General features: G+C 40.6%; 2 protein-coding genes across 7 annotated transcripts in view; one reads left to right on the top strand and one right to left on the bottom strand.

The window, feature by feature from the left end:
• Nucleotides 1-15,134, bottom strand: part of LOC139279853 (protein argonaute-1) — a 96,946-nt gene that overhangs the window by 27,493 nt on the left and 54,319 nt on the right. For all 4 annotated transcript variants that reach the window (XM_070899119.1, XM_070899120.1, XM_070899122.1 and 1 more), the window contains 4 exons: nucleotides 13,656-13,789; nucleotides 12,358-12,542; nucleotides 10,429-10,588; nucleotides 3,420-3,510 (listed from right to left, as the gene is read on the bottom strand). In XM_070899119.1, the coding sequence (XP_070755220.1) occupies nucleotides 3,420-3,510; nucleotides 10,429-10,588; nucleotides 12,358-12,542; nucleotides 13,656-13,789 (570 nt within the window). The remainder of the gene's footprint in view (nucleotides 1-3,419; nucleotides 3,511-10,428; nucleotides 10,589-12,357; nucleotides 12,543-13,655; nucleotides 13,790-15,134) is intronic.
• The window catches only part of LOC139279855 (splicing factor 3B subunit 1-like), a 72,229-nt gene that overhangs the window by 43,792 nt on the left and 13,303 nt on the right, over nucleotides 1-15,134 (top strand). The gene's annotated exons all lie outside the window — the stretch shown is intronic.

Raw genomic sequence — 15,134 nt, 5'->3', positions numbered from 1 at the left:
TATTTAAGCTTAGTATGCTGGTTTGAGATCCAACTTTCTCACCCTCCATCTGAATTTGAAATTCAACCATGCTATGATCACTCATTCCAAGGGGATCCTTTACTAGGAGATTGTTTATTAATCCTGTCTCATTACACAGGACCAGATCCAAGATAGCCCACCCCTTGGTTGGTTCCATAACATACTGCTCAAGAAACCCGTCCTTTATGCACTCTATGAACTCATCCTCAAAGCAATCCTGACCAATACGTGCAAAACTGTACTCCAACAAGGAGTCAGGAGAAGGAGGAGGGTGAAAATATTGGGGGAGAAAATTAGTTAGAAAAATTATTTAAATTCAGAAATAGATTTAACTTTTTAAGTTTGTAGCAGTCTGTCATTACTCTGGTGACAGCAGTACACAGACGCTCCCTGCTGGTAAAAGCTAGAGTAGTTATACATAACAAATACCTGGTAGTCTTTTCCTCTTCTGTTTCAGATGCAGTTAAGTGGTTTTAATAGCGTTGACGTTGGGACTCATTTTATTTGGTGTTGCTCCCCCAAGACTTTTTTTACATTATATCAGTGTCGTTAATGGAGGAACACTTGGCTGCACTCCATAGTGTAACCAAGCATGGCTCCTCTATCCTGACAGCATCGTGGACTCATAAAATTATGAACCCATTACCTTCGGGCGAAGAAAGAATGAATTTGTATTTATATAGACCCCAGGATGTCCCAAAGGGAGCCGGTGTTGCAATGCATGGACACCACCCTACTGTGACCCGAACTAAAGATGCACCAAATATAAAAGTGCCTTTAAACATAGAAAATAGGTGCAGGATTAGGCCATTCGGCCCTTTGAGCCTGCACCGCCATTCAATGAGTTCATGGCTGAACATGCAACTTCTGTACCCCATTCCTGCTTTCTCGCCATACCCCTTGATCCCCCTAGTAGTAAGGACTACATCTAACTCCTTTTTGAATATATTTAGTGAATTGGCCTCAACAACTTTCTGTGGTAGAGAATTCCACAGCTTCACCACTCTCTGGGTGAAGAAGTTTCTCCTCATCTCGGTCATAAATGGCTTACCCCTAAATGGCTCGGTCCTAAATAGCAGCTACCGAAGGCATGTGTCAACATACTGACATTTGGTTAGGACTTCTTTTTAAAATAAAACCCTCATTTGAGCTGCACTGAATGTAGTGAGGTCCTGTTGAACCTCTCGTATCCGGTACTCTTTTATCTGGCAACCTCCCTTGTCCGGCATCATTCCCGGCCCCGTTTTGCATGCTCACTGTTTACTTCCTGAGCATGAGAGCAGGGGCGACGCCAGCGAAGCAGCGACACTCCCACTGCTGTAAACGGAAACTTCCTTCTCCACGGTACGAATGTGGCGTGTGCTGCCCGCAGAGGATACGGGAGAGAGGGAGGAAACGGGCCGAGGAAACTGCACCCGGGAAACAATACATCAACACATCCACATTTGGAAAATCGTCTGGAAGGGAGACAGATTTCCAAGAACACAGGCTTAACATTTATTTAACCGTGCCATTTTACATTTTGCATGAGCTGATTTGCCAAAAGCTGAGAATGAGCCGGAGCGTGGCGGAGGCGGTCAGGTTCCGGGGCACAAGCGCTGTCATCAGGACCGGGTAAGTTGAGGGTCAGCGTGACCTCCCGTCGTCCGGCAAATCCACGTATCCGGCACAGGCCAGGTCCCGAGCATGCCGGATAAGAGAAGTTCAACCTGTACTGGAATATTGGGTTGAATCTTGCTAATAGTTGTTAATGCAATGCCAATCAACTTCTGAGGCTCAGAAAGGGAGCAATTTACACTGTTGTATCTCATTCTTACATGTAGTAAACTGTTAGAAATTTTAAAAATGTAAATGTTTTTACCTTTCCTTTATCTCTTTGTCCAATCTTTCTTTCCCTCTCTTTATTTCTCTTTCTTTACCAGATTTGACGCCATTCACCCTCCTTCTCAGGCGTTCCTTTTTCTCTCAATCCTTAAATCTAATTGGTTAAGGAGATACACTGTTGGTCCCGCCGTTCATTGAGGTCTGAAATGCCCTCTTGCCCTCGCTATGCCCTTATCAGCTCGCACTTCCAGCAAGTTACGCCGCAACATTTTTTTTGACCTGAACAGTGCAGGAAAAAGTCTAACTAACAGCGAACACCATGAGATGCTCTGCTGCAGCAAGATCTGGCCAATTGTGAAGCACCAAAGCACAGCAAACTGCTCAAGACTTCCTCCTAGCTCACCAGCATGATTGAACCTTGACAAGAGTCACACAGCCAGCCTGACACTACCTCCACCCTCTCAGCATCAGCAGCCACTGGAACCCCATTATGAATCCATTTTTATTAAACAAAGATATTAAATACAAACTGCAATATAAACATTTTTCCCAATAAGACAACTAGTTTTGAGCACCAAAATCAAAGTTAAAAATAAATGTTAAAATGTTTCGCATTAAATTACTTTTGAAATATAGTCACTGTTGTTATGTAGGAAAATGTGGCCGCCATTCTGTGCCAGTATTGTCACACAAGCAGCAAGGAGATGAATGACCAGTTAATCTGGTATCTGTTGAGGGAGAAATATTGCCCAGAAGAATAAAAGAACTGCTGCTGTTCTTTAACAAAGTACTCTGGTTCTTTAACGTCCATCTAAACAGGTAGAAAGATAATTATTAAATATTATTCTCTTGTTTGAATTAGTGCTCGCTAACAAAATATCAGTACAAGTTTCTGATTAATATGTGGGGGTATCAAATATTACAGTGTGTATACATAAAAATGAATGTATTCAAAACTGTAGAGTACTGTACATAGATCTCGCACAATTGTTACAGATACAAAGCAATATTAAAATGCTTGAAGCTCTAAGCTATTAAATAAAACTGACAAGCACATTCCAATCTGCAAAATTCCCTGGCCAAAGAACAATTAAATTCTGAGTGACCTCAAGCTGGGGGTGAAATTCAACTTCGGCAGGAGCACAAAATGGGCAGTAGCGGATCAACCGGCCATGGGACACCCTGCCGGATTTTTCTTTCCATTGCGCAAAAGATAATTGGGTGGGTGTATAACAGATGGCCGATCTGCTAACGTCCGTTTCGCCCGACACAAGTTGAATTTCACCCCCGCTGTGTTCACTTATAGTAATTAAACTTTGTGGTCTTAAAGGGGTAGGCCATTTAAACATAGCCCCACCATAGCAGCAGAATAATATATTGCGCATTACATGTTATAATTCAGTCATAATAAACCAGGCCATTTAATTTGCCATAAATATATGTACACAAAAAATCACACACAAGCACACAGACTAGATTTCTCTCACTATTAGAGGAAAGTCCTTCAATTATGTTTCACTGCCAACAATCGTTACAGTAAGTAATTTTTTTTACATCCTAAAGTACAAACTTACTGCTGTTATTGAGGGTTTCTTGCCATCTCCAGCTGGTGGGTGTGTGACATCTGCTCCCAGGAAGATCACAGGCTGCTGGAATACAGCCGAACTGGAAGGAAACAGGTGGAAATCCTTTTCTAAACTTGGCTTGCATAAAGTGAGTAAAGTATTGAAAGCACTAAATGGCGCCAAAGCATTAATACAACATGGAAGTGAGTCTTTTGTAAAAATGAACTGGTGAATTATTCCCCTTTTTACGGGTCTTTCCTAAATTCCAAACAGACAAAAATTCCAGATTTCTGAACTGCACAGGTCATGCTAATTATTCAATACGGCCATTTAGATTTCCAGACAGAAAATGAATAAATGATTCAGTGAATGTTTCAAATAATTTTATATCAAAAGTTTGAATGCCATACTTTGTCAAATCATCTACTGTATTTTGCACAGAAATCAAAATTCTTACTGTCGACACATGAAGGTGGGAGATCCTGGTTTTGATTTGGTTTTCAAGATTTCATCGACCCCAACAGCAAGTTCGCTGCTGGAGACAACCCTCCAGAGTAAACATAGCGGAGAGTTTTAGTTGGCATCAACAAATACAAACAACTCACTCTATTACTATTTCTGGCCTGTAGAAATCGCACCCCAGATCACCCTGTTGTAATTGGGCTCACAACGCAAGTGGGTTTGTTGTTGCTGAATTGACCCAAGTATGAATGAGCATGTATAAATGGAAGAATTCAGTGATATAAATGGAGTATCAAACACTGAAAGTTATGGTACGCCCAACTTGTTCGAACCTTAAATTTCACTGTTTGCTTGTCCACTGTTGAAAATTGGTCTGTAGCTTAGCACAGAAATGTGAAGAACAATTATGCAGTTTGCAGTCAATGGATTTAACTTGTAAATTTGATTTCATTTGTAAATTTGGTTGTACCTTTGTAAAACAAAGCAACTTGCACCAAGTCAGCATTTTAGAAAACCCTAATCTTTTCTCAAAACACAATCATCTGATGTTTTACATTTCTATTTTACATTTTTATTTATTTATAAAAGTTTCATATAGTTCAATGGCAGACCAGAAAGGATGTGAACGGGGTTATCCTTTGCGATAAAGCACCAATCGATCTGTGTACATCTGGGATAGGGGGAGGCAGAGAGGAGCAAGTGAAGGGGTAAGGCAATTCCCCAGTAGGGGGAAGGGAAACATCGGAGGGTGAGCCTACCTGTAGCACTGTCAGCCAATTTGAGTGGCATTTGAAGACTTGAGGAAATGGTAGATGGCACAGATCACTAAAAAGATTTAGGTAGAGAGAATAGAATGCTCTTATGGAATTGCTATATTACAATTCGAAGGGCACCTGAGTTATGCGTTTTTATTTAGTATGATTTGAAGATGTTTACCTGTGTTTTGTGAATCAAATTCTGGGAGATCTTACTACGAAAACTGTGAATCAGTTGCCTTCACTATGGATCATTCAATTGATTCGCCTCAGGTACTGACCCATTCCCTTTCGAATCGGCTGCCATCAATCCCTCCTCAAAATACCCAACTCTGACCGTGTGTCCTTGCAATCTAGCCCCCACCCCACCATCTCAGACCTCCCATTCCTCTCCAAATTTCTTGAAAGTGTTATTGCCTCTGAAATCCATGCACATCCTTCTCGCAACTCCATTAATGAACCTCTCCAATCAGGTTTCCACATCTTCCACAGCACTGAAACAGTCCTACTCAAAGTCACAAATGATTTTCCAGTGAGACTTTGGGGCAATATCCCTCATGGTTGACCAGACTACCCTCCTCCAATGCCTCTCCATTGTCCAGCTGACTGGAACTTCCCTTGCCTGGTTCCACTCTGCTATCCAGTTACAGCCAGAGAATCTCCTGCAAAGGCTTCTCTTCCCACCCATGTACCATTACCTCTGGAGTAGCCCAATGATCTAACCTTGACCCCCTCTCCTATATCTCATTTACATGTTGCCCCTCGGCAACATCATCTGAAGACGTGTCAGACTCCACAGATTTCTCCGTCCCGGGTCCCCGTCTCAGGATAAACGAAACGGTTTGCAACCTTGGCATCCTATTTGAACCCTTGATGAGCTACCGACCGCATATCCTCGCCATCACAAAGTCCGTCTACTTCCACTTCTGTAAAATCGCACATCTTCGCCCGCCTCAGCTTATTTGCAGCTAAAAATCATAAATGCTTTTGTTTCCCCCAGACTCGCACTATTCCAATGCTCTCTTGGCTTGCCTCCCATCCTGCAGCCTCCATAAACTTGAGCTCATCCAAAACTCTGTGGCCCGCATTCGAACCTGCACCAAGTCCCGCTCACCCATCAATCCTGTGCTCACTGACCTACACTGGCTTCCGGTCCACCAATGCCTTGATTGTAAAATTCTCATCCTCGTGTTCAATCCCTCCACGGCCTCGTCCTTCCCTATGTCTGTAACCTCCAATAACTCTACGTTCCTCCAACTCTGTCCTCTTGTACATCCTCCACTCACTTTGCCCCAATATTGGTGCCCATGCCTTCAGCTGCATAGGCCCCTCTGCTCTGGAATTCCATCCTTAAACCTCTTTCTCCATCTCCTTTAAGACCCTCCTTAAAAACTACTTCTATAACCAAGATTTTAGTCACCCATCCTAATATTTCCTTTTTTGGCTTGGTGTCAATTTTTGTCTGATTATGCTTCTGTGAAAGTGTTTTCATACATTAAAAAGTGCTATATAAATGCAAGTTGTTGCTGATTCCTTATGTAAGGTGTAGCAGTACTGCAATTTTACATAAAAGTGAGATATCCTAATCTTAACAGGGACTTAGTGACACAGAAATTATCAAGAATTCTTGTATATGGAACACACTAGGTCACAAGTTGGACTTGCTATTTATCAGATTTGCCATACAGTGGAGTAGCTTGCATTTTTAAAAAAAGCTGAAATAGTGACTGTACATAATGAGGCCCATCTCTGTAGCCCTTTCCTTGCCCAGCTCTGTTCAATGATGTTATGGGTCAGCTGACTAACATGTTATTGGAACATCCCAGAAGTGCTTATTTTTACTTGGGGACGATTTTCATGTCAGCTTTTATTTAATATGAGTTATCTGAAACTATCACAGACACATAAGACAGGGCAGCTCAGTTATGATTTTCCTCATGCTCATCTTGCAGAAATCCCTTTTGAGCAGTCTCATTGGTCTAGTGATCATGCAACTTTTCAGATGTTCGTGACACACTTAAGAATCTAATTGGCCATTAACAATCATGATCATTCTGTTGGTGATATTTAATAGAAATCAGAGTGCTGGTAAGTATGTGACCAACCTGATTGTTCCATGTTCCATTGACAGGGCTCTGGACTTGTGCCAGTAAAGCAAGGTCACATGGAGGATCATCATATAATATTGCTCCAAGGTAGCCATAGTTTATGGACAAATATATTTGCTAGAATATATTATATATTGTATGAAAATTAGCATTATATATGGCCATACTACATTTCTATTAATTGTAAATAAATCTAAATTAAATTTGGAACGTGGGGCTAGCATTACATTGAAAACTCCTCTGTAAACTACCTTAGATGAAAAATCCTGTTATAAAAGTGTACATGTTTTGCAATTACCAACGAAGCTTGTAGGATTTTGAGAGGTGTCACAACCTGCTTGTCACCTCACACGTACCATTTGTATTGATCTATATTACTGTCATATAGCTGCCATGTTGCCTAGCCTCTGCTGAAAATACTCTAGGTCTCCCTTTTCAGACTCTGCTTTACCTCACTCTCTAATACCACATAGGAGCGGTGCAAAAATTCCCATTCTCTTTCTGCTGTATGTTTTAAAATCTTACATTTTCCTTGGAAAAAAACGTCCAGCAGACCCCTTCTACGGCTGCCCGATGTTGGCCTCACGCGAGTCTACACCTACTCGAACTTCAAATCTCATGGTATGGTAGAGCTTTGGGAAAACAACTTTCCATAGCCACTAAGTATGAAATATATTGTTATATTTCCAAAATATTTCCAAGATTAATTCTCGTGTCACGTCTGCCACTCTCGCTGTGTTTTGGTACAGCCCTCAGCCCCATGTGCACTCACCCCTGCTCAGTCCCCCGGTTTCTTCAATCTACACTTCTAATAAAATTTCCACCACCCCCTTCCTGATAATTTAAATGTTTCCTTCCACCAAACTCATATTTAATGATTTGTGTCAGTCAATTCCCACTCGCACCATTTTCAGTACTTTTACCCAACTTTTAAAAGATAACATCTATTTTTGTTTTCCTCAACTGGTATCTTTCCTTTAAAAGTAACGTGGGGAAGACAGAGAGAGATAACAATTAGTGTTATAAAATCCTCCGGTTCACTGTGAGCAATGCCACATGGCATTTTGTAACCGGAAGAAAATGTTGATTTATAGTTTATAATAGAAAATTTATATTTGAAAACCTCCTAAATTTATATTCAAGTTATGACTTTGGCAACACATTTTATTGAGACCCAAAATAGATCAGTTGAAGTTAAGTTGTGATATCTTTTTCATCGATTACCAGTGACAGTAAGTAGCTGTTACCAGACATCAGTTTTCAGTTACACTGTTTCAACAGACCAACTGTGATGCTCAAAACCACAAAACAAAAGCGTCCACGGAAACAATTATGTTACAGGGACCAATAAGCCATTACTGTATAAAGAGAATCTTGCTTAATCTTCATCTGCCCTGCCTGCCATAGAATTCTCAATCCAACAGGCCAGTCAAGTGATTACTGCATTTAAAGAGATTGCCAGAAAATAACAGGAAATAGAAATGTCACATGATCAATACTGGCCAACAAGATTGCTTAAAAGTGCCATCAAGATTTTAACGGTCAAATTAATCACTGCTGGTAATTATTGTCCAAATGGTACACCAATTTTTGTTTTTTTTAAATACAGAATAAAATATACATAATATTTTTGTCCATAAGCAATATCAATTAATCTTTTGACAACAAATCATATACTGCAGCATGTGTGCTCCATTAAGATAATAAATTATCTCTTATGTGAACATTTGATTCCCTAAAACATTTAATAAACATTGTGCAAGACACAAAAAATAAAAACATCAAATCTAACTGTATGGGGTTTCAGTTAGTGAGAGGTGAGGAACAGCCAGAACTGGACAGTTTCAGAAAGTAGGTGAAAGCTAACATGCTCTCAAAATTAGGACTTGCTCTTTTGGACCCTGGAATAGCTTAGTGGATTCAAACTAACATTAGTTAACATTCTTGTATAACCAAAGGCTTAAGGCATATACCTGAGAGCACAAAGAAAATTGTGCCACTTAAAATAATCAGAGCTTAAGAGGACAAGCAAACACCATAATTCCCCAGTATTACCTTTTCACGAATACCAACATTCCTATTGCTTTTCTGACTTTCTTGCTTAATTATTAAATCACTCTACTTGTCGGAAAAACACATCACACAGCTCCTTATAATGCACTATATCATACACCCGATAGGTGAAAATCAGTATTTATTTTGTGCCTAATGATATGAATCTTAGCAATACAACAAACTTCTTTCACAAAACTGTTGTCAGTCCTCAATGAGAATGTCACTGACACGGAGGGTAAATTATTTCATCCAGATATTTTTGCATTAAACTATTTCACTGTACTAAGTTTCTGACAAAATCAATAAGAGGTGGAGTTGAATGAAATAATAATTTTATAATAATGATTACAGAGGAACCTTCCCTCATGATTTCATACATATTTTACAGATGGTGCTGAACTTGTACCCAGGCTGCTGGATAGTGAGAAGCAAATTAATTTCCTAATACAGTGTGGGCTCTGGAGCTGACAACTGAATCATTTTTCCTTCTTGATTTGATGTACATTTAATGGCTAAACAAGCATAATTAATTCCATGTCACATTAGCATGACATTCTCCTAAATTTGAAGAGTTGATTGAAAAAAAATTCAGTATTTAATTCCAAAACGTGTGTGTGTTCCAGGCCACTTGGGTCCTTCGGGTCAGACTGTCAAGTTGGAGACATTACCTTGATGTTCTTATTACTATTTCAGAAATGTTCTAAGCAATCAAAATACGTAAGATTGTAAAATACAAGTGTTTGACACCAAATTGATTTTTATGCTAAAGATGAAATACTGCATAAAAAATTTGCTTCCCATACAACCTTTAATTAACTGGAGGAAGTCTCGCTGTCAGTTTGGTTAAATTGAATGGGAGAAATTATGTGGATTCTAGACATCGCCACAGCTAGAACTAGCACCAAGAGGTGTTCTTATAGGTGTGGGAAATGTCCCATTGGGTTTCCTTCTTCTCTTCCTTCCCAAAAGAATCCCATTAAATTAAAGGCAGTCCCATACAATTCCCAAGTGAAGAATGAAAAAGCAATGGCAGTTATACCATGCTTCCTGAGATAAATGCATGATAGTTGCTATTAACAGATAAATAAAATCTGCCTTTTTGTGAGCTTCCAAAAGTCAAGAAGAGATAACCCACTTTTGAATTTGCTGTACCACCAGTATTCGTAGCCATTGCCGGCTGCACTGTGTCCTACTCCTCTTCATATCAGACACATGCAGTTTGGAAAAAACAAATTTTTATTCCATAAGTGCTGGTGCAATCATGTTTGTCATCTGCTACTTTCTGTTTCCGGCTGGTAAAGTTGCCCCACACAATCCAGAGGGAGCTTGGAAGAACAATGAGTGACTCTTTCCAAGGCTCCGCGCTGTCAATGGGACCTTGGACACACCAAGGTTTATCGGAAAATCACAGGTGTATTGGTCACAATTTTTGCCCATAATGTCAATGAACAGAAAATCACAGGCAAAGCGCCCATGACTTTCTGCTAAGTTGCCCAGTGCCATCAGAGGTAGGGCCTTGGAAAGTTCCGCTCAATAATTTAAAACAGCTTTTGTACCATAACTGCAATCTTGGAGGCACATGCTGTCTAATACCACTTAGTCCAATCCTCATTTATTTATATGAAATATGGTTCTTACCGTTGATGAGGTACCAGGATGTTGTTGATGCCACCCAATTTCACGTTAATTTTCAGGCAGAGGTTCGACAGCGTTTGAGGAGAAGTCCTCACGACATTTTTCACCTGAACACATTGCGTAGCCATCCCAAGGAGGGTATCACCTACTCGCTTCACCTCAGCTAATTGGGAAAAAGTAGTAGTCATTGTCACAAAGCGGTACTTAAAGATTTGTTAGCGCTCATAAGGAATATTTTAAGTTAAAAGGGCAATCTGCCCAGGAGTTATGAAAATTCAAGTTCCAAGATCTTTGATAATTATATAAAGACCTTCTTGGATAAACTGGCTCAGCTATTAAGTTTGAGAGTTTAAAAGCACACACTTATCAGCGGATTGCCATTAGCCAGGGTGCTTCAGTGATATATACGCCTTTATAAATAGAGGCAGAGAGTACAAAAGCCAGGAAGTTGTGCTAAACCTATTAAAAAGAAAAGGACTAGTTTGGCCCCAACTGGAGTAATATGTCCAATTCTGGGCACCACACTTTAAGGAGGACATAAAGGTTTTAGGAGGATAGAGAGAGATTTACTAGAATTGTTCCAGGAATTGCAATTATATGGCTAGACGGAGAAGCTGGGGTTGCTCCCCTTGGAGCAGAGAAGGCGAAGAGGAGTTTTGATAGAGGTTTTTTAAATCATGAAGGGTTTAGATACAGTAAATAACGAGAAACTGTTTCCAGTGGCTGAAGGGTCGAAAACCAGAGGGCACAGATTTAAGTTTGGCAAAAGAACCAGAGGCGACATGAGGAAAAACTTTTTTACGCAACGGGCAGTTAGGATCTGTAATGCATTGCCTGATAGGGTGCTGGAAACAGATTCAACAATAGCCTTCAAAAGGGAATTGGATAAATAAGTGAAGGAGATAAAATTGCAGCGATATGGGGAACGAGAGGGGGATAGGACTAACTGGATTGCTCTTTGAAAGAGCCGGCGCAGACTTGATGGGCCAAATAGCCATCTTCTGTGCTGTACTATTCTATGATTCTATAAGCTGAATTGTTTGGATGTTGAAGTTAACTATAATTCTAAATAAGTGTTTCACTTTTCTAATAAGTTATGTTAGTGAGCACCTCTTTCAGAAAATTATTAATAAGCTCTATACAAACCACTTGTTAAAGGAGTTCAATTTTCAATAAAAAAATATTCCTCCTCGACATTAAAGTAACTCAATCACCAGTTTTTTTTATTCTCAAGCAAAATGTGACACTCAAATCCCATCCTTACCGAGTATGTATATTCAGCTGCCTACCGATAAATAGTCTCAGTAATTTTCAATAAATGGAAGACCGTGTAACAGCACAGCTTGGAAATATTATTCCTAACTTTCTTCCATCTCTTTTCCACTCCTGAAAGCATCAAATCCTTGCCAGGGGATGGCTTCACAGGCAACAGTCCTCCTTCGGTACTTTGCCCAAATGGCCTTTCTTAATGTGTAAGCCACGAAGTGAGCGTTACCAAAATTATGACTGTGAGGGAGAATCAGAGCTGAGCCCGATTCTGTCCTCAGCCAGTGTCTACACATGCATTTCCAGCAGGTGTTACTGGATGGTGCTTAGGAATGGGAACCCTACCCAATGTTCCTCTTCCTAACCCAGGGCTTTGTGTTCAATTGTAATACTACTATTGCTTCTCCTGTGAGTTCAACTAACTCAGCAAAGACCAGGGGCTGAACTTTAGACCTTCCTGGTCTGTAAGGCTTAGCTATTCACAGAGGCTGCACTGCAGTGTAGAATCAACTGAACACTTTTTTTTAGAATCAGGCCCATAGAATATAATTGCTGGGAACAGATATCAGTTACTGGGTGCAAATTTATTAGAAAGAGAGAGAAGAATACTTCGCGTTTGCCACCAGGTGGCGCTCGAGAGCCAAACTAATCTTTGACAACTCTTACCGTAGACAGGTGTTTTCCCAGGTAGTATGACTATGACAAGCTGGAGTCCTGAATAGGTGTTCTTCAGATGCCTGAACATCGGCTCTACACTGTCAGCTCCCTGTGCATATTTACAGAAACATGGCTGGCCCTGGATAGGCATCCCTGCATCCTTAGATATCTTCCGCAGTTGGTCGGTAAAACTCCTGTTTATTGAAAGCCAGAACTTTCAATGTTGTTTTAAACAGTACAATTTTCAAGAAAACCTGCTATGTAAAAATAATTTGATTGCCTGGAACATTAAGCTGAAATATAGAACTTCATGAGCAACTATGTGTGTTGTGCGCTGTGAAAACTATTGAGTGCTCTTTTGGGATTTGCCATGCAAGCAGGAAAATCAGTTATTTTCCTCCTTACATTTATGGCTCACTGCGTGGAAACGAGAAATAAAAAGTAAAGATTATCACTAGAAACAAATACTCCTAACTATATGGCCGAGGATAAAGTACAAAGAGATTGACTAGAATAGTACCAGGGATGAGGGACTGCAGTTATATGGAGAGACTGGATAAGCTGGGGTTGTTCTCCTTAGAGCAGAGAAGTTTCGGAGGAGATTTGATAGAGATGTCCAAAATCATGAATGGTTTTGATTGAGTAAATAAGCAGAATCTGTCTCGGGTAATCAAAGGACACAGATTTAAGGTGATTGAAAGAAGAAAAGGTGACATGAGGAACGATTTATTTTACACAGCAAGCTGGAATGCACTGCCTGAAGGGGTAGTGGAAGCAGATTCAATAGTAACTTTCTAAAGAGAATTGGATAAATACTTAAAGGGTAAAAATTTACAGGGCTATGGAGAAAGCAGGGAAGTGGGGTTAATTCGATAGCTCTTTCAAAGAGCTGGCACAGGCACGAAGAGCCAAATGGCCTCCTTCTGTGCTGTATAATTCTATGATACTACGATACTTTGGTACATTACTAATGCTGCATTGTTGGAGGGGCTTTTTTTTTTGGATAGGATGTTAAACCAATATGCTTGCTCAGATGGATGTAAAAGATCCCATCAAGGACATCTGTGTGTCCTGGCCAACATTCATCCCTCAACCAACATCACCAAAACCAGACTAACTGGTTACTTATCTCATTGTTGTTAGTGGTACAGTGCCTACATAACAGTGACTACATTTAAAAAATACCGGGAATGCTTTGGGATGTCCCTTGGATGATAAAAGGCGCTATATAAATGCAAGTTTGTTTTTATATATATATACACACACACACACACACACACACACACACAGGATGAAAACCACCATACTTCAGCACCTCCTCCCGGCATTGCTTCTGTGGTGCAAAGCAGGCAATGGCCCAGACTTTGATCTCAATCCCATTGTAGAATTGTTTGCCACGCATATCCCACACTCCTTGATTTGGAGTTGCAATTGCTCGGTTCTGTGAAACACAAAAAAAGAGAAACAATTTAAGAGGAACTTTTGTCGCTTTGTATCTTAATTCCAAGGTCACTGCTATATTTTGACGGCCCGCACCATCCTGTGAAAGACTGTAATGTTTATTGGACTGTACAGCCACCTAAGAACTCATGCTAAGAGTGGAAGCAAGTCTTCCTCGATTCCGAGGGACTGCCTAGGATGATGATGATATAGGCATCTACAAAATGTTTCCGTCTCTTTGCTCTTCCATATTAGTCCATGGACTGGTTTAAAAGGTGTGATGCAGAGTGGAGGCAACTAATTATTCAACAATTCACTCTGAATCGACTGCTAAATTGGCTTAATCATTAGGCGACACTTCAGCTATCACTCTCTTCCATCTTCACATTTCTCTCCTGGCTACTTGGTTGCTGGCCAAACACCACCTGCAACCAAGTGAATACTCCAATTCCAGTTTTCCCCTGGTCATGGCTCAGTGCCTCTCCACCCCACTACTCCATGATGCTGTGTTTGATGCTCCAACGTGTTGCACTGTGTTATTCCAACATACGCTTGGTACTTGTACATTTGAGCTTGATAAATGTCTTAATAGTTAGGAAATGGATGATACCTACAGCAAAAAAGCTAATTAATATTAAATTACCAAATGTAAAGTACATCTTTCTTCAAAAACAACTCTCCATATCTGTGATTAGAAATAGTATATCCATATATTGGCTTCTTGGCAGTAAGCAGTATCTTGGCAGTATTTGTGCTGGCCCCTTAATAGAGGGTGGTGCATGTGCCTATATTGTCTAGCTTAGCTCTCTGATGCCCCCCCCCTCTGCAAACCCAGCTGTTATATTTACACCTTCCCTCCGCCCCCGCCCCGAGTTCTTCCCTACTGAGCTTTGGCTCCATCATGTTTTGAATGTGACATTAACATAAGCAGGAAATTGGTTTGCTGGGAGTTGAAATGATCTGTGTACGTTTTTCTGAGATGATCCAGTTCTAACGGGGGTCCCATTTAGCAACGTGTAGAGAGACTGATGCTGCAAAGCACAATTTCGTCTGACATCCCAGAATGGTTGGACAGTACCAGACCCATACACAATCGAAGAATGCCAAACAGGCTTGAGGCAATTTCTGCCGCAGTGCAGCAGCATCAACAATTTGCACTCTTCACACGTAGGAAAAACTCGAGTGTTTTACAAATAAAGATGAAATGGATACAATGGACACCAAGCATGGGGAAAGGTGATAGGAATAGAGCGGTTAGAATGGGGAAACCGAAAACAGGGGTGAAGAGAAGGTTTTTGAAAGCAGGGAGGGAGGAGGCAAGGCAGAGGGATTGGCAAGAGAACTGC

The sequence above is a fragment of the Pristiophorus japonicus genome, chromosome 14, assembly GCF_044704955.1.
Source record: "Pristiophorus japonicus isolate sPriJap1 chromosome 14, sPriJap1.hap1, whole genome shotgun sequence".
Taxonomy (NCBI): Eukaryota; Metazoa; Chordata; class Chondrichthyes; family Pristiophoridae; genus Pristiophorus; species Pristiophorus japonicus.
The sequence above is the reverse complement of the archived record's forward strand: the minus strand, read 5'-3'. Positions and strand labels throughout refer to the sequence as shown.